This window comes from Struthio camelus, chromosome 8, assembly GCF_040807025.1.
Source record: "Struthio camelus isolate bStrCam1 chromosome 8, bStrCam1.hap1, whole genome shotgun sequence".
NCBI classification, from domain to species: Eukaryota; Metazoa; Chordata; class Aves; order Struthioniformes; family Struthionidae; genus Struthio; species Struthio camelus.
The window spans coordinates 1,848,882-1,869,740 of NC_090949.1; the positions used below are offsets into that span (position 1 = coordinate 1,848,882).

The 20,859-nt window shown below is 39.7% G+C and overlaps 1 protein-coding gene across 3 annotated transcripts in view; it reads left to right on the forward strand.

The window, feature by feature from the left end:
• The window catches only part of BRINP3 (BMP/retinoic acid inducible neural specific 3), a 225,061-nt gene that overhangs the window by 183,740 nt on the left and 20,462 nt on the right, over window positions 1–20,859 (forward strand). For all 3 annotated transcript variants that reach the window (XM_009674513.2, XM_009674515.2, XM_009674514.2), the window contains exon 7: window positions 1,170–1,392. In XM_009674513.2, coding sequence (XP_009672808.1) covers window positions 1,170–1,392 — 223 coding nt within the window. The remainder of the gene's footprint in view (window positions 1–1,169; window positions 1,393–20,859) is intronic.

Here is a 20,859-nt window from a genome sequence, read left to right on the forward strand (position 1 = left end):
TCCTCAAACCACCATCTCCCACAAACAACCCAAAATTGTAGCAGTGGTGAAGACCAGCTCTAGTTTGAAGCAGGGGGCTGCTTCAGGCAGTTGGATCACTGCAGTCACGTAGTCTGCTGAAGTGCAGACTACCCGAAAGGAGCATCTGCCAGGGTGAAAGCCGAACTGGGGGATAAGTGACTTTGCTGCAGGAACAAGCTGAAAGAAAAAACTGGAGTGTGAAGGGTGGGAGGATAGCGGTAGGAAGGAGGGCAGACGGGAAAAGGTACTGCTATAGGGAAACAAGAAAGAAGAGGATAAACACACGCATTCAAGCAGGCTACTCATTTTCTCTTTTTTTTCCAGTAATTGAAGTCTTTTTGAGGGAAAGTTTATTTAGGTCCAAAACTTATAAATCAATATGCAAATTGCCCTGCTCATGAGAATAGATTCGCTGATTAATACAATTCTTTTAATAAGATTCAGTCTGTATGTCTTATGTGAACCATATTACCAGAATGAACCAGGAAATTCAGGGTATTCATCGTTACAATAATCTTGTGATTTAAGACTTTTTTTTTACTTTAGAGATCAGGACTAAGGTCAAAAAGAAGTTAAGAGGCACATTTCTGGAGTGTTCAAGTACCATAAAGTGCTTTGAAAAACTCCCCTTTAATTCCAGATACTTCTGGAAGGCTGACCAGCCGAGTGGCTCGTCTCAGGTCAAATAACATGTCTAAAAAAGAGCCGACCTGTAAAGTTACACCCTTACTTGAATTTCTTAAGTGTCAGAATATAATTCCTTTAAGACAGTTTCCTATCCTTTCCAAATAAGTTCATGTATGTTGATCTTTAAGTGCCTTCACATCAGGTCCTAGATTTGAAGGTAAGTAACGCTGATTCTCATTTAATCTTTACGTTCTCAAGGTCAGACATAATGCCATTGCTTATATTTACTCTACACAAGATTTAATAATTGCATAAATATTTTCTTTTGCTGTATTTATTCTAATATTACAATTTACAGTGTAGTCAGCTTTATACTTTAAAACAACTAAAAAATTCAGCTTAAACAATTTAAAAGTCCACACACGACAAGATTAGAAGGTGATTTTTCTGCTTTCTGTTTTTTGCTGCAACAATAACCATTGCTCCATAATTAAAGCTTATTAAATCTTGCCTTTTTTCAGATGAATTCAAACTGTTTATGAAAAGGCTGCCCATGAACTATTTCCTCAACACGTCTACTGTAATGCATTTGTGGACAATGGATTCCAATTTTCAGCGTCGCTATGAGCAGCTAGAAAACAGCATGAAGCAGCTCTTCCTCAAGGCGCAGAAGATTGTGCACAAGCTCTTTGGCCTCAGTAAGAGATGTCATAAACAACCGCTCATCCGCATGCCAAGGCAGAGGTAAGAAAGGCCGTGAAAAAACGAGACGCTCAAAGTGTTATTTTGACACTGAAATCCCCTTGAGGGCATAGATGTGGTAAAATGTACAGTATATAGCGTGTGCAGAGCACACAGCCTTTATCCGTGTGGTAGTTAAATAATCACAGCCTTCAATCTAGTTCTGCTCAGGTTTTCCTAAGCTAATGGGAAAGAGTAAAACAAGACCTGATTTATGTATCTTCGTGTATTATGGGAGGCAGCTCAAAAGTAGCATGAACAGCTCAAAAGTAGCATGAACATATACATTCATCTCTTGTTTGGTCTGCCCCCGTATTTTCAGTGGAGCTTGGCCGATAGCCACGGTGCCAAATAATTGTATAGAGAATACTGAGTGCTATTCTGGAGCAAGCACAGCTATTTTAAGAACTTTCCAGGTCATTATACAGTATATGCTACATACTATTGATTTATTGTCTCACTTGTCAGATCTGAATTAAATTTGAAAGGATGCCTTAGGAAAGAAGAGAGAAGTGTTTTAGTCCTGCCTAGAAACAGAGAGGTCCTGAAAGTTAGCTGGTCAAGTCTGTATTAATGTAAAGTGGCTACTGTTGACGGAGGATCAAAAATTGCTTTATTGAAATTAGTGGAGTGACACCAGAGTAAATCAGAAATGAATGCGTTTTTAAGATTATTCTTCTGATCTCGTGAACAAGCATCATGAGTTCAATCCAGGGACTGATGAATTTAGCGCGTATTTCTGCAGGTTTTAAGGAAATCTAGTTTAGGTTCAGTATTCTAGAATTACAAAGGGTACTTTAATCTCCCTTTCTTCCAGCTGTGCTGTTACAAGCTGAGGCTCCACTAATTTTCGTCTGCTTTTGGTTGCACATAGCCAACCCTTTCACTTTTTCTTTCAGAAGGAGATAGCCAAATTATGGCTCTCATACCTTCCTTTTTCTGCATGTTGTGCTCTGCTCTGTGATCTGCTAGTTGAAATAAAAATCACATTTTTCGTCTTTGGGGTCATTTCACGATTTGAAAACATTCCAGTAAGAAAGGTTATATATTAATTGCAATGCTTTGGCATCATCTCCTGTGTTTCTTAGGTATGACCTGCGAGAATGAGCATTGTGCCAAAGAAATGATTCAATGTGAAAGATTCTAGCAAGAGCTCAGTTTCCACCAGTGATATGCTGAGCTCCTTGTAGCAGAAGAAACAGACTCTCCCCCACTCTTAAACTTTCGTCAACCAAAACTTAAAATAAACACTTTTTCCAAATTAACCATCACAGGTTTTTGGGCAATGTTTGGTAGCCACCAGTAATAACAACAATAAGGTACAGATGAACTGAGTTATAAAAAGCAAAGATCAATTGAAATGATTGATCAAAACACCTCACTCTTGTTTTTGTTATATGAAGGGTTTGATTTTTTTTTTTCTTTTTCAAATTCAGGACTTGTGCGTGCACAGTTTATTTGTTGATAATAAATGTTACTAGCAATGGGTTTGCCTGTTCCGCAGGGAGTTGTGCTGAACTTTTAGGACAGTTTGACTTGGCAGTGCATCTCTAGCATAGGAAGTTCATAACTTACTTACTCTCAAGATAATTATATCAGCTTTGAGCGACTGCCCAAAATTCTGTTTCAAGTCAGTACTGAAGGATACTGGACATATGAGGATATGATGATGATCAGTAGATGTTCCAAAGATCAGTGCTCAAGGCAGGTTTGGAAATACTTAGCTGGTGGGCTGCATTTGCTGAAAGTGAGCCTTTTCGAAGGACAGCTTCCATCTGACCGTCTGGGAAAATTACCTTCTGACGTCAAGACTTTTGTGGCTGATAGGGAGAGCTTTTAACTGAGAACTGAGGGGGAAGGGTCAAGAGAGACTTGCTTAATTTCCAAACCCAGTTAGGAAAAGTATGTTAGATGAAGATACAGCCATGGATAAAGGAATATCAGTGGGCAAAAGACGGAGAGCCAGGAGAAAGCAAGCACAGGTATTGGCAGAATACTATTCAGCTACTTTTAGTAATGAGAGTGTACCTAGAGGGTACTGAATCGGAAAGGAATTGCTAACATGTAAGTATGCAAATAAATACCAGCAATCTGTGTAATGCAACGGAGAAACATGAGTTATTGCTCAGGCTGCAAAAATAGACATTTTCAACAGAAACCTAGTGGAATAGCAGTTAGAACCAAAAGCAATTACTGAAAGTTCTCATGTTTAAGGGAAGGCAGAAGTAAAGGCAAAATTCACAGTTTCATTTGCCAATTATATTATAGGTTCCAAAGAAATAAGAAGGAAAAACTTGAACAAAATTGAATCCTTTCCGAAGGATTTCTAAACTCTTTTGGCTTTGTCCTTGGGCCCTGCACAACTGCAAGGGAATTTGATTACGGAAAGAGATCCTTATGAGTTATTAGAGAGATAGATACTACTGCATTTTGTGGGTACCTATCCGCTCAGATACAGATAAAAGAACCAATGCTTCAGTTTTTAATAATGGCCATTATGTTGACAGTGAGCCCAAAACTGATTTTACACTGTATTTCACAAGTCACATAGATGATATATACAAAGGATTTTTAAAGGAATATGTTAAGATTGAGAGCTGGTTTGTCTTGTAGGAAGCTGGGAGGTATGTTCCAAAAGTTTATTATAATTCATGAAAACTTTCTGTAAGACTGAGCTTTATGGGGATTTGTTCATGTGGTCTGTCAGGAATCATTTTGTCACACCTGAAGGAGCTCTGCATACAGATAAGGTTATAATTCATTACTGAAAATACCTGACTCTTTTCTCTGACCTCGGAAGTTTGTTACTGAACATGAAACAAATCATTGCTCCATTTTTATAAACGGGATTCAATTAAGCAGTCAAGCAGAATTGCCTGGGACTCTTTCCAAACCTCCCAAAGAGAAGAACCAAGCCACTTAATAGTCGTAGGACTAAGTTACGTTTATATCTTTATTTTCTAATCCTTGAACCAAAATGGCATTGAATGCTCTCCTAGCATCAGTGTTCTCAGTAAAAAAGAGTGAATTAATGTGCAAGTTAAAGAAACTACATTCCTGCGTCTCCTTCTTAAACACAATTTATATTCTTCAATTAGAATAATGATTAAATAGTTTTCTTTCAGTCTGCACTAGCAATCAGAACAATGTCTTATTTACTGCAACAGTTTGGTACACACTGGGGATGGGAACAGGATTACTATTTTTATTTTATTCTGTTCATTGCAAATCTTTTCAAGTTCCAGATGTTCTTCCCAGATTTTAAGCTGTCTTTCATCGACATGAAATGGCCCATTCTTCCTTTTCCTGAAAGTCAAATCATGCCAAGATACACCAAAAGTCCATAGATTTCCATTATAAACTGTTATGGTAGTATTCGGTGTAACTTAAAAAAAATCACCTGAATTTGTCAATGCACTTTCTGTAAGCAGTGAAGTATTTACTGGCTGTCTGCGTTCAAAGACAAGTATGGACCAAAAAATTCAAAAGCAACAAGGAACACAGAAATTCCTATGTGGATAATCTGTTCCCATGTTGTATAGAGTGGCAGCAGAATGGTACAACTTTCCATTTCTAGAGATAAAGAAAAAACAAAGCTTGAGCTCCCCATAGTAATTTTGTCATCTTTTTAGTAATGCTTTCCAGGGGAGCAGACACAAATGAACTGGCTAATTTGAAAACTAAATGAATAACAGAAAAGTTATTAAAATCATAATCCTGTGTTCCTTATATTCCTAAAATTTAATTTCTGTGTCATTTTGGGATCTGCAAAGCATATTGGGTAATATCCCATATGTTAACTAAAAGTGTCTCCACAATAAGCAGTGATTCTGGTATTAATGAGCTATAAGTCAACTAAAGATTGGAGTCCTACACTGCTCCTTGGCATTGCTGGCAAGGCAGAGAGGCATAGGTATGTGTGAGAAAGGAAGAGCTGGAAGTAGTTGGTTCTGCCCATCAAATGCTAAAAATCTTTTTCCTCTGGTTAGAAATATTATAGACCATTAAAATTTGCTTAACGAATCTGTCAACTGAACAGGCTAAAAAGATGTATCCCCAGAGGTATAAACAAGCCCACGGTTTTGCAAGTAGCTAGAAGAAGTACAGCTAATCTTTACTAAAAAATAACCCAATTCCTTGATTTTCTGTGAAAGAATGCTTCACGGTAAGCTACGGTCACCATCACCAACATGCTCTCAGTGCCGCGCTCAATGCACTGACACGTCAGCCCTAAAAAATTCGCAATATCATGCGCTCGTGGAGTTGGCTTGGCCGGAGTCCACCGCATGCAGCAGTTGTTACTCCACTAGATGGCCAGCTCTTGCTGCGGTCTTTATGCGGCAGGGTTGTCGAAACGCAACTAGTGGCATGCTGTGCTTTGTTTTGTGGGAACCTAGGTGTGCCATAAAAGCATATTTCTACATTAAGACCATCATGCATCTTTAGGCCCATCATATAGAGTGAATAACCGTAAATCTTTGGAAGCAGAATTTGCCTATGGTAGCTGCGCGCTAGGAGTTTTAGTCTGAGAACGGGACTGACGCGCTGATTAAGTTCCTCCAGGGGGGCGAGAAGGACTGTCCTGCCACTCGCGATGATGGTCAGGGCTCTTCCCAGCTCAGGCTGCATGTGGTGGCCCGTATCTGCTGGAAAAGGGAGATCTGCGTATGCTTGGCCTCATATGAGGCATCCTTGAGGCAACCCTTGTATCGAGCGGTCTTATTTTTCAAAGCCAAAATATGCAAAAGGAATGAAGAGATCTTAATTTTCTGTACTTGATAGGGAGCATATTTTAACAGTCCATACTGGGCTCACTAATGGCCGTTGGAAAAGGTAAAACAACAGGCAAAGTTGAGGTTGTAAGTTTACCACTGAGTTTAGGGAAGGAAAGCTGGGTTTTGTTTCTGGTTTGATTAATGTAGCAGCAAAATTTCTTTTCAAGCGTGATTCCTATATGCCAAAAAGCTGAAAAACATAGAAACAGAAGACCTGATCCTAGCTGTTAATTGTCATCAATGAACTTCTGACTTGAGTCCCGCTGAATAAAGCAGGCACTTACAGCCCTCCAAGTTACGGAGGGGAAAAAAATGAGAAAACTGGAAGATCGTTACTAAAGAGTGCAAAACAAACATAAATCATGCTAGAGGAGAAAAATAAATATAAATCAAATATAAATCATGCTGGAGTCTGCACCTCCCTGCATAATTTTCAGCACGTATGGCAATGATTTCCCACGAGTGGATTTAATACCCAAGTACTGAAAGACATTGAACATAGAGAGCAGCTTTCACTTATTCCTTAAAAAGTGCCAGCTTAGCCACTTAGTTTCCTTCTTCTTCTGTGCTGTGCAGATTGGTTCCTTGGCTAATGTTATCCATTTGACTGAATGCGCTTGGTGCAGGATACGTCTGCTACGCGTACAAACCTTGTTTGCCTGCAGTCGAAATCACTTGGTAATGAAAAGGCATCACTTGAGGCCAAATTTAAGCAGCACAGTTTGTGAATTAATAAAGACGTAAACAAAATATTAAAAAAGAGAAGCAGAATGTGAATAAACCAGTGGAATAAATGATGTCTCTCTTGGCATGTTAACAAAATGGAAATAGCCTGCAACAAACCACAGCTGAAGAATTAAAAGCAATTCAAGTATTTAAGAATTTTAATTTTAAAAGCCATGTACCACATTTGCACACAAAAGTATGTAGTCTTGACTGAAGTGTCAGAATTTGAATTTTTGAAAGGACTGAATGTCTGATGCTACCGTACAATTTACAGTGAGGGACTAAGGTGCCTTGGGCCACGTAATGCATCAGAAAAAATGGAGAAAACAGCAAGTTTGGGTTACACCAACCAAACCAGACACAGAACTGGATTTTTTTCAAGCATCTGATTCAGGTAGCATGAGCAGAAGGCAAATACAGCCTGAAATATTTATTTATTTATTTTTTAATATCTTAGTCAACAAATCTTTTCTCCAAAGAGAAAGCCATTCCCACTGGCCTTACATTTGAGTCATGCCATTATCTTCACGAGGGGATTCTCTAAGAAACATGCTGTGGCAGAAGGGCTGCATCACATATAAGATTTGTAGAAATAATTCTGGGTTTTGAGGATAGAATTAACTCTGGAGCTTCCCACAGAAAGCACCGCAGACAGCTGTAAAAGGAGGAAGAGCCATGAATTTGCATTTTGCTCTTTTTCTCTTTTTTTATGAGTTTCGCAGAGCAAAAAGCTCGGGTGCCCAAAGACTGCAACAGGGCCTGAGCGCTGTAAAAACGCGTCAGAGAAGGGGTTTACACCTTAGTCTTCTCCTTAGTCCGTGCGCAGAAAAACGGATATAAGAAATCTGATTCGTTTTCTAGAATCTATACCGCAGTCCCTTAGAAGACTGAGCCTTGTAACCTGTTTGCTTCAGGATGCTTCAGGATGAAATACCCCAAGGGAGATAGATAGGGCAGATTAACCCCGTGCCCTCCAGACGTAACACGATATTAGTTCCTTACATCCCACAGCTGGTTGTCAGCTACTTCCACTTTAGCTGGCATCACACTAAATATAATTGATTCATGGGCACTGAATTACTGAGGAATAAAATCTTCCACCAAGAAAACCTCAAAGTTCAGCACATGGAAGTTTCACAGTACATCAGACAGAGATTTATCTTCTCGAGGGTTGTTTGTGGCATTGCATATAAGGAAAAAAATCTAATTGTACATCACTTGGGAGACTGCTAGAATGGTGGTAAACAGTGAATCTAGACGAAAATTGCATTACAGTAAGACAGTGTGAAAAAGCAAAAGCTCACTTGAATGACCTGGGACTGAAGTATATGATGCTTCTTAACAAGAGGTGTTAAATGAGCAATATCCTGTCTTTTCTTTTTTCCTTAGAAATTGCTCTCCTTTTTAAAGTGCAACATGTCATAGCCATGTTTCTAAATAAAAATGACTCCCAGAAAGAGCAATGCACCTCGATTGCATGTCATTTTGAAGAGTAAAAAAATAGTTTGAGCCACTTCATTATGATACTGCATCTGGGAGTTAAAATGAATTTGCAAGTGTGAATGTAAAGGATCTCCCTCCCCCTCCAATGGAAACTTTGATTTAATCTTATACACTAGGTGCACATCTGAAAGCTGCGTGCAATATAATAGGAAGGTGATAAGATGAAAGTGTGTGAGATAAAATGAAGGTCAGTTTGGCGGTGGTTGCTTCACTAAACTGAATAATAAGTCCCTGTCTTTTCTCAAAGGAAATAAAATAATCCACCTTGAGGTGATACCTTTAATTGGACTGGAGATTAGAGTTATTTAAAACTAACGTGACAGACATAAAAATATGATATGCTTGCTTGTAAAGAATGGATCTGATAACAGTGACCATCTAAAATAAACTCTTGTGTATGTGTGTGTTTTCACACGTATGCTAGTAGCTGTACATACTTAAGAGCAGACTGTTCTCAGTGTTTGTGATTATTACAAATTTTCTCTCAAGGAATTTTGGTTTTCTCATATTGCAGCATTTTATTACATACTCACAGAGGCTGTAACTGGTTATTTGTAATACAGGAAAAAACTCCAGCCTCCTAATAGCTCCGCTTTTGATTTTTTTGATGAAGAACAACACTAGAATAAGGTAATTTCACCATCTTATGAACTAGTAGACAGGTTATATTGATGTCCCAGAGCAGGCTGATGCCTGCTTCCATGCCTGCCTTATGGGCAACACGTGGACTGGAGTCACACCTCTGGTGCTAATGCTTTGTCCTTTTAAAGTGTGGGCTGTTGGTCAGTGCAAGAATACTAGGTAAAGCTTTAGTAATCAGATTTGAGTATGGCTAGTCTCCGAACAAGGCGTAATACAACTTCCTGCATCATATGACAAAATAAAAGAAAAGAAGACGGGCAGCATCTGACATAGCATCCGCAAGGAGTTATACCAATGTACTCCTGCAGAGGATTCAGACCTCAGTATCTTAGAGAGCAGCTCAAAGGTGGCAGCATCCAAAAGTGCAACAGCAGAAAATGGTTCAAGGAAGGCTGAAGCACGCAGCGGCAGTTTTAGTGCCCATCTCTTTCTCACGAGTATCTTTTCTAAGGGTAGCAGGGCCCCACGAACAGAAACCCTGAATTCCTCTATGTGGTCCTCGTTCTAAGAAGAGGAAAGCGGGGCTCTAGTTTCTCTTTACCCTCACAAAACAGTATCCAGCTTAACTACTTTTTTGCAGCCCTACTAGCACAGCTTTTCCACTACTAATTGCCTCTGTGCTTTTCCATCTTCCCAGATCCCTTGCTTGGGTTGGGAACCTTGGTCCAACCCAAACGCCCCAACTTCCATGTTTCTTCCTGAAAAATTTTGTAATGCAGTTGGTGCAGTCATTGCTGGAACCTGAAAATATGAAGACAATAAAATACATGCAAGTTAAAATAAGATTTTATTTTATATACGTGTGAAATCAAAAAGGAAAAGCTCTGGAAAGGAACATTATGCGGTCCACTTGCTCCACGCCATAGATCCCAGATACTGAGGGGTTTACTTTTGGCCTTCTGGTTTTAACTGTGACCGAATAGCTGTAAAGGCCCAGGCCAAATTTAAGGCTATCTTAATTGCCTAGCCACATGAATCATTTGCAGGAACAGCATCAGAGCCAACGTTGTGTTGTCTCACAAGGCTTGCAAGCCTGCACGTTAAAATAACTACTTGACATGTGGACAGATCCTGGCACACTTTTCTGGACTTGGCAGCTTCTGTTTGCTCTTGGGCTGATGTCCATCTGTCTTTGTGGTCATGATGTGACATGATGGCCAGGATCCCTTCTAGATGGTACACCCCCACCCCCTTCGAGGGTCATGGCAGTGTACACCATAAGGTCAGCTTGAGGTCAGGTGAGGACACAATCATGAGCTCCTGGGTCTTGGAGCATCCTGAGCTTCAGGCTGTTCCCAAGTCCAGAAAGCTCCAGCATCTTCCAGATTTCATCTGTGCAGTGAGGGGGTATTTGAACAATGCTTTATCTGATTCAGAATAGCACAAAATGTACCAAACGGGCATGTTTTTTATCATCTATCAGCTATTAAGCAAGAGGAAGGAGACCTGAAATAAGAAAGGAGGCTCTTTGATATTCGTTCTCCAGCCGTGGAATAGGTTTCCTCTGCGGAGTCACCAAAGTCCCTCTGTCTGCGCTCCTCATAGTGCAGCCGGGCTGACAATATCACATCTCTCCTGATCTCTTTTGTCTATTGTGTTTCTTTAGACGGGTACACGGGCTGCCTCGCACCATGCGTTTGTGCAGCACATGTCACAGTGGGGCCCTAGTCCCAGCCAGCGCTGGGATGAATCGCTGCAACACAAATGGTTTTCAGGTCTGTGCTATTTAAAGTAGAAATGTGCCTCCCCTGTGGGAAGCGTAGTATTAATGCAAAGCGCAAGAAAAGCTTTGACATGACTGCAGAATGAAAGGGAAGATGAAGGTCGAATTTGAGGGCAGGTGGGGGGAATATTGCCATGCATATCCGTGTTTCAGGCAAAACCTTTCATTGCTCTGATGCCTCACATTGACAAAGAGGTCTCTGCTTGTCAGGTCATGTCTGTCAAAGCTCTGAAAACACGCTTTTCTAGCCTGTTTTCCTTTTTTCTGAATCAGAAGATCTTCTCAATTAAACAAGTCAAAGCACTGTGATATATGCGTTGACATAGATACAGACACACACAAGCAAGTGTCTCTTATTTCCCACCTGTGTTAAGTCATATGTAATTTACTCTAATAGCTCACTCAGAAAGAGAGGTATTAGATCTTCGAGGGGACATCAAACACTGTAAGTTAGCCTTCTGGATTGTGCCTCAGGTCGTCTTAGCATCTTAGACATATTATAACCTTGTCTTTAGATTAATTTGAAGGTTGGACTGAAGGTTTCAGTCTTGTGGATGGTGGTTTTGCAATCTTTTTCCTTTTGAAAAATGCTTTTAAAAGTACTGTAAGCCTGACTCTGAATATTTCATATTGTCTCATGTCTACTCTTTTGTTCTTTTTTTTTTTTAAATGCTCTGATGCCAACATGCAGAATGAGCTAACTCCATTCTGTCTTATATTCCTCCAAATGACACAGTTCTAGGAACAAATTTCCTATCATCTGGCCAATGTGAACAGATATGATTATGAATAAAACTTATTCAAAATGGCTGTTTGTTACTATCTCTTTCTTCCACAAGGGAGGCAAAGCAAGAAATCCGTTCTAATTTACCGACTTCTAAAGGATATTTTTGCATGTCTTTTAAAGTTTATTCTTTCTTTTTTATAGCCTGCAATATCTTTTATAAACCAAAAAAAAATTAATTTTTGGCATAATATTTTCTCTATATTTTCTTATACACTCTTGATGAGAGATGAATTAAAAAACAGGAAGGACTTGGGTGCATATTGAAGTAGTGGGAAGAGATGGGAGACATCTAAGTTCTCTGAAATTGAACTGCTAGAGATAAGAATATAGTTTGTGCACAACTGCTATGAGTGGTTTCAAGAGCAGCATCATCTACGGCCAGGAACACTAGGAAAAATGCTACATATGGCATTGGTTCACTTTTGGAAACATGAAAACAGAAAAAAATAAGGAAGGAGCATTTTAAATTTTCAAATTATGAATTCAGTGCTGGCATCTTTTGCATATAGCTATATACAGATACAGGCGATACAGATACAGTTCATTTACCCCAAAGGAGACCAAAGAGGGAACTCAACACCTCCACTGACAGCAATACTACAAAAAGAGCTAGAAACTGTCTTCTCCTCCCTCCCCTTGTTTTAATTCTTTCCTTTTCTCCCCAGTTTCTGAATGAATTTAGCCCTCCCGAGAGGTGCCAGATAGACAGCTCAGACATACCCAGTCCTCTGATGTGCTCTCCAGAGAGACAGGATCGGTAGCAGGCCCAGGCTTGCCACTTGCCAACGTGCCTCAGCTTTCACGAGGAGGGATCATTGCTGGGGAGCATGAAAGAAAGCCCATAATGAATAATAACCTCTATTTGTGCCTTCTTCCTTGGCCTCTCAGAGGAGAGTGCTGGCAAGGGTGGTGCCACCACCACCTGCGGTGGTGGTGTGTGCTGTGTGGACGGTTGTCACCTCGGGAACAGCTTTGTTGCTGAGGCATTTACCTCGTATATTGTGTTGTTAGGACATTTACAGCCCTAAAAGATTTCTTACAAATTTAATGTAGCTCAAGGGCTGCAGTCTGAACCCCAGCTACCACCAGCTCTCGAGTTTCAAACTGGCTGATGTCTAGTATGAGATAACATCTGGAGAGACAAAACCTTGTCTTACTAGTTATAACTTGGATATTTTAGTACCTCAGAAGACATTCCAGGTCCTTAATAAGCAACAGATTATCATCTCCTGCTCTGGGGAATATTAGTTATAAAATTTCAGATGCTGACTGTAATGTGGAGGTGGATTCTACCATCCTTACTGAGGCTGACCAAGTTGCTGCACCTGGAGGAGCATCATTTGCTTCTCAGACCACTTGCTAAACAAAAGAGTAGAAAATATAGTAAAATGGACAGAAGTTACCCCCTAGATACGTTAATCTTCAGCGCAGTCATTAACTGCCATGCATGTTTATAGTCTGGGAAGAACTCATTATCCTATTCACACGCAAAGCTGGGTCACAGGTAAATGCCTTAAGAATGAAAATTGCGTTCTCAGAACCAATCTGTTTTTTATCATTCTGGAAAAAAAAAACTATTTTGTCTTTATTATTGAGACTTTTCTGTTTACTTCTTTTAGAAAGATGTTAGCATACAAAAGGTATAGTCTCACATTTTTGCATGTTTTTCCAGATACTTCCAGATATTTATATTATTTTGGAAAGGTGCCATAAAGTACCACCAAAAATGAGTACAAAGCACTATGCTGTCAATAGAATTCTTTTAAAAATCTGTTTTACAGTCTTTTGTTAGGCAGGGAACAGAAAAGCTTCAGGCTGAGATAATGCAAATAAAGTTTTATTCCATCAGCAAGTGAAGCACATCAGGGCCTTAAAACAGCCACTGACAATGAAAGCAAAGCTCCCTTTCTGTCAGTTTTCCTTCCTCCACATTCACAATTCGTCCAGGGCGTTAAAGCTATACAGCGGCCTCCATATCCTAAAGCTGAATACTCTCAGATGAAAAAGAGAAAGTCAAACATTTGACATCTGTGTCATCCTGACCTTCAACCCGCACCTCCTTGAAGGAGATAGCAGAAAGGTTTTTGCAGGAAGATCTTAGAATTCAGGAGAGAAAATAACAGAGAAATCACACTGTGGGATTCCCCAGGCTCTGTTTCAGATATGAGGCTAGAAGGCAAGAGCACCGTTTGCCCACTTCAATGTGTGCTTGTTGAAGCCTAAGGCATATTAAAGAGATATAATCAGTAGCACAGTTTAAAACTGATGACCACAGACCTTTTAAAAAAAAACCCTTCAAGAAGCAGATGAGACAAAATGGCTGCAGAAGGCATTGATTCCAGTTGATTTTTCAGGAAATTATCCCTGTCGTAGTATTATTAGTTTCCTAAAAACTCACACATGGAACCCCCCAGATGATGAGTACTGAGTAAAGGACTCGTGGAGCTCAAGGAGCATAAGTAATATTAGCTGTAAATATTCGCCTGTTACTATTCTAACTTGATTTTATTTGTCTTTAATGACTGACTTCTCTCAATTGTTAAGATAGTAAGGGAAGAAGATGGCCCAAAACAAAAAGAAACAACCCAAGCTGAAGCTTCCCTTTTTTGATTTAACCAGTGTTCTACCCAGAAACGCCTTTTCTTTGCTTGCTTTTCAATTATGAATGAATTTATGAATTTATTTCTTCAAACTCAAAAAGTGTAGCAAAATTCAGGAGATGTTACATCATTTAGAATGTCTTTGTATTTAGAAAGAACTACAATTTTCAAAATACGTACTCTTCTAAATAAATGAAAGTTAAAAATATCTCTCAGCGTTTCTCAGACTGTGTTCATCATTCTCGCTAAACGCCTCCTCCCTTATTTAAAACTGACAGTTCCAATAGCATCTGAAGTCAGGGTCATTACCTTAAACTTTTATTATTTTTTGTATTTTTTTTTTAAATCTCCCAAATTTAGAAAAAATATCTTATATAAAATTAGGCAGAAATCCTGAAAGGATTCCCTGATTGACCTTACAAGAGCGCAACAGACATGCCCTTGAAACACTGCATAGATTGTTTCATACCTTTTTGGACAATATTGCCTTAATTCTGAAAAAAAAATAGGGACAATAACTGATGATTTTTTTAATGCAAGTTGAAAGCTTACCATCTGTGTAGATTGCTTCATCACTGTATTATCGGCAGAAAACAGTACTGATTTAGATGATTCCCGGAGTGACGGCTAAGATACAGTATAAATATAAACCAGATGATAGATAGTTGGCAAATATGTCCGAGATGTGAGCAAGGTACTCTGCAGTGGATACCTGCATGGCACTCTGAAATGGATAGCTGTGCTGCTGACTGAGATGCACCTAATCTTTCTCGATAAAACTTTTGTTAAATAAGCTCGAAGGAGAGATCTGTGCAGCAAATCCCAGGACAGCATGCAGACTTTCAGTTTGTTCAATTCTGCTCTCAGTGAACTGCAAAACACTTGAGCAGTAATTTTTGTCCAGTTCACAGTTTAACGAATCTTGCCACCAGCGTTCAACATTAGGTGATTTTTATTTTTTCAGCCGACCATCTGCTGCATATGTAGAATACTTATCTATTTGCATCCCCATTTGGATATAATGCTGACTGTGTTGGAGGGGCAACATTTTGCTCATGGATTAAGAGACGAGGAAAGGTTCAGAAAAGCCAGAGTCCTCATCTTTGAATGTTAGAATTAGAGGAACAGGTTTCCACCCATGAATATTTAAAAGGAAGTCTATAGAAAATATCTGCATCTGTGCTTCTAAGTGTTGCTGCAACGTGGGGTTGGATTAACTTCAAAGATAAAAAAAGACCCTCTATCTATGAAAGGCAAGATTTCTCCGTACTGAATGGAGATTAGTGTCCTGGTGGAGAGGAGTGAACCACTATAAAGAAGTTTTCTACAAGAGGCACCTGTGAATCTTGGCAAATAATGTGTCCAGAGCCTGTTTGGTCTTTTTTTGCTGAATAGCAGACAGTCATCTGGTTATAGAGCTCCATAGACAAGGGCAGATGAATGGAGCCATGGAGTTCCAGGGCAGAGGACACTGCAAGTCTTACAGCCTGTGGGACTGCATAGCTGGCCCAACCATTCAAATATATTTTACAAAAAACTCTTTTAGCCCATTTCATCTTTGAAGTTTGCAAGAGCATTCACTATAAACTTTCCACCTTCGGGGCAGAGATGATGGTGAAATGGAACTGATTTTTTTTGCGTATGTGCAATTCACATAGTTTCTATGTGATTCTTAGTTTCAATGCCTAACCTTGATGGTAAGCATCAGCAGCAATGCATTTATGTCTTGCCGTGCTTGCATACAGCAGTCCCTAATCACAGATTGCAGGATATTTAGTGATTCCAAATATACCACGCTACACAGAGAAATTGATATTCACACAGAGACATTTAGCAAAATATGATAAGTAAAATTAATAGGAAGATGCGTAAAGATTTGTAGAACTCTCTCCTCGCTGAAAGAGTTCAGCTTCTGTTTCCTACTGCCACATAGAAATTTCTTGTGCACACCAGTTAAAACAAATAAAATTTTCCCTAAAAAAGGAGTTGCTTACATCCACCCCCGGGAATTTATGAGACTATCCTGACTTGCAGATATTGTTTTAGCGCTTCTAGTGGTTTTGTGCGATCTCAGAAGTACCCCTAGGAGGACACCTCTGAGTCACAGCGCTTGGGAGACAAGGCTTGTATCAGCGCCGCTTCACAATATTATCTCCATTCCTGATCTTAGCTATTGCCTTGACTGGTAAGCATAAAGCTAGAGTTTCTAGTAACTATCAGATAAAAAGTAATAACTGGTTACTACAATTTCCTCTCTTCCTGACCTTTATACATATTTCTTTTTGTATTTGAACTCAGTTGCTTGATCACAATTCATCAATGCTACCTGCTCCAGAAAGGAAGTGAGTAGTTCTGAGTATTTTCAGGTTTTTGAACTCTTATATCTGTAATCTCCCACAGACATGAATAAGATTTTTATTTCTTTCAGTGGCAACTTCAGTCTAGTCCTATGTCATTCTATATTCTGTGTATTCATTCTTTATATATTCACTATATAAATTTAAATATTCTCTATATATTCATTCTTTAAATCCCCAAATAACCTAATCCCCTCCCCCTGCAATGGTATATTATAGCTACTTGTATTGATGGAAAAATGAGGACTTCAGATAATCTGCAAATAAGAAGAATAACTGAACTTACTTCTTAATGTGATTAACACTTTGAAAGCAAGTAGGGCACTTGCACAGTTTCATTTGCATGCCTAGATTTCTAGGCTGCTCTACATATAGCGTTGGTATCAGAAGGTGCTAAATTAACATTTCCACTGGAAGAAAGGAAAAGATTGAGTACCTAATTTCTTGAGGAGATAGCTTTTAAAATGCAGTTAAGGTGTGCAACTGCTGGTATCAAGGTACCTGAATGGCGAGCAACACTTTGCATACTGTTAAGCTGTAAAGTAAAATTGAGTATGATTAATGGGATGACTTTACACATAATAGCACAACTGGGGATTATGTTATTTTATATTCATCTTCCAGACTCCCATAAAAATAGATTATTGTAGCATAGCACTTCTCAATAGTTAAAAGATGGTCGGAGTCTTAACAGCTCCCACGGTCTAAGGGAAGGAAGTCAAGTCTTCTGCACAGAAACTTAGTCTTACTCACCCTTCAAGGAGGATGAGGAAGAGACTCTGGAGGAGTGCTTAGGAGACATTGAGGTCGTTATACAAATGCTCAGAGGTATAAACGTTTGGCTTGGTAAGGGGGTATATGAATACAGCATGGGTTTGGCTTGTGTTACCCAGGTGGATGGAAGAGGGAGACGGGGGCAGGCCTGGGACCACCAGTGCAGCTGCCTGGTGGGGACTGCTGTTTGGAGTCCCAGCATGATAGTTGCTATGTCACTAAACGGTGAAGGGATCCATCCCAAAGCCATGACTATGGTGTGAAGAAAGTGCCTAGGTACTTTTAAGAAGCAAGAATATCTTATTTCTGTGCCAAGTTTGAGCCTGAGGGCCCCAGTGTCTGTGGTTTAGGCACTAGTCCGTTGCCATGGAGGGCATCTGTGGCAGGGTGCTCCTTAATCACCCGAGCCACAAGCGAGAGGTGACAACATATTAACAGCTCTGAGTAAAAACGGGAATTTGGCTTTCACCTGTTACCGTCTAGTGATTGCATGAAAAATGTTACAGCCACCTCAATCCCACTGAAACCAACAGGAATTAGAGCTGCTGCTGTGTGCTGTGTGAAATCTCCATCACAAAGGCGCTGACCTAAGGGGCTGCTGCTGCCAGCTGGAAGAGTCCCGCTGACCTCAGCCAGCTTTGTGGCAGGGTCCCCGCCTTGGTTTAGGGTTTCTCTCTGCTAGTGATGGTAGAGATCCTTCCTCTGAATGTTTTCTACTAATTACAATTTTTAAAGACTCACGATAGCAACATTACATAGCTAAAATTAAATGCACGCTTATAATATTAAGCATACTGCATAAAATGTTTTGCAATAAGACAACGGTTAACAATAACAACAAATAAAACATATCTGATTTGTGTCAATTTACTGCCATGCGGAAGACAGGAGCTGATATAAAACCTTTTTTTTCACTAACTGTCCAAATGAAGTTATTTTTTATAGCATGTGGTATTTTCCTTTACTAATAGCTTTTCTTTTCAAGGCTTTTATTATTTTTGACCAGCTGATTGACAAGGAAAGGTCCTTCTTATTGCTCAGATTCTCTCTTATTCCTTTTCCTGTTACGTGGAAGGAGTCAGAGTATAATTTTATCATTAATGAAATATTAGCTCTTTCTTTTCATTAACTTCAACTTTATCTGTCCGTTAGGAAGAGGATTCAGTTTGATTTCTGCAGCAGCAATCATATCAATCTGCAGCAGAACTTGTTGTCAACATGGCAGCTATCAAAAAGATAAGACACTCAAAGAAAATTAGTAGAACTAACCAAAATTTTCTGAAGGTCTTTTACACAAATAAACCTGCCATAGCAGAATTTTAACTCATTGTTTTCGTCATTTAATAGAAGAGTAATGTTAGTTAAATATGCATTTCTGAACTGCAAGTTCTTCAGTATGTTATTAAAGACCAAACTAGCTGTCGACACGGGCTCAGATACTACTTTCCTGTAATCATCTTTAGTTTCCTATAGACAAAATAAGCTGCCAGTGAACGAATAAGAGACAAAAACATTAAATGGAATTTTAAAATTGCAGTTTGCCACAGTAGATTATCTTTATTCAGCTGTTTATTTGTAAATATCATGTCTGGGGTCGTTGCATTTCTTTGCCTGGTTACAGGCAATGACCGTGTACTGGAAAGCACCGGCCATTGCTGCTGGCAGTTTCGATACGTTACTGCTGTGTCACTTGTGTGTGCCGCAAGAACCTACGAGGATGGGTCCTGCTAGGAGAAACTTAAGTTTAGTAAGAAATATTTTGGCAGGTCAGAAAGAAATGGGTAACAGTAGGTGATGTTATCACTGTTCCTGATAATAAGTAAGAGTAATGCAAATATATTAACCGTAGCAGAAACACGTTAATGCATGATGCATATACAAAAAAACATATTAACAAATTTTGTGTTCTGTAGTTAAAAAGCCATCTTCCTTCTGATGCTTGAAAAAACACATCCAAATGATGACATTCAAATACAGTCTGCAGCTATCAGAGCTTTCCCCTTAACGTTTTCTTCAGGCGTCTTCATCAGAAGTCTTTGCCAAAACAAACCACCACAAAACCAAACTACCGAGCGAACAAGGCTGGTTCCACAGGCCAAATGAGAAAAATTAAATGGCAATGAGGTTACGGGAAGTCTCAGAGCCAGAAATGATCCTGTGCTGATTTATCCTTGCTGAGTATCTCGTCTCCTAATGAGATCTGTGCACGCATATTTGAGAACTTCCCTATGTGACAATTTTTTCCCTAAAATTCTCCCCCTTTTAAATTATTTATGGAGCAGAAAATCTATTCACTGCTCCTTCCTTTTCCTTTGAGCTCCCTGTTAATTATCAGCGCCGTCCTCACGGACAGATTTTCATATTATCTTTTGCAGCATGCAAAGGGCAGAGAGCGAGTTTAAGTTTAACAAACATTCATGTGGAGATTAAGGAACAAAAGAAAATAGAAGCAGCAAACATAACTCCACGAGGGAACACAGTCACTGTAATACAGTGCTGCAGAAAATGGGAGGCCAGTATTACTTTTGCCCCTGCCGATTTTCAGATATGTAAAGGAATGGGCCATTGAAAACAGAAGCATAGCCGGCAAATGGAAATAGAGCACTTTTCAGCTGCACGAAAAACAAGCTCTGGAAGTGATAACATCTCAGAGGGAATAGGCTATAAGTTTGTAGAGACAGAGGAAATTAGGAGTCATTTTTCCTAAACAACTAACTCCCCTTCAACCTAGGTAATGTAGGAGCAAAATTTCAGTCCTTTATTTTTAATCGAACCATCAAGACCTGTCTCGCTAAGGGTTTGCTAAGCCAAAATGAAAACATCATGTTGCCTATCTACAGTAAGTTCTCTAAAGTAGCAAGCAGAAAAAAAAAAAAAAAGCTATATGTATATATATAGCAAACTTGTAGAAAATAGCGAATTCAGCAACAGACGGCAGGAAAAGGAATTTGCCGTCTTGTCGGGACAATCAAGCAGAAACAGTTGGGGTAAATGCATTACAAAAGAGGCAAAAAAGAAAAAAAACCCTGCAAAAGAAGACAGCACAAATACTCCGATGCCCGTTCATTGACTCTATTAAGGACAATCCCTTTTTAATCGGAAAGGGCTTCCTGAGCCTGGAAACGTGGCGTGCGTGCTCATCTGTAAAGTGTTTGCGTGTTATTGTCCTGCTGCAATTGTCTTGCACACACCAGGTGCTGCTCACCCACGCAGTTAGATCCTGCAAAGGGAGCCGCGTCCGGAACGACGTCTTCGCAAACCATCTCCGTGGTCGTGGGTCCTGCGCGGAGACGCTGCGTATTTCTAGGGCTGAGCTCTGTCACGGTTATTGCAGGTGCTGAAAACTTGTTATGCAGACAACTCGGATATCCGGTATGACTCACTGCGGACTAAAACTGCCTGAAATCCCCTGTAAGAGAGAGTGAGACGCGACAAAGCCATGGGCCCTTTTCCATGCACGTGAATGAAGAACAGGACAGGATGGAAAATTAAAGGATGGCTCCCAGGGCATGCGTGCCGGGCGGGGAAGTCCTTGTTTTATGGGCAGGCCCCACAGTCTGCAATTCTGAATTTTAAATGCTTA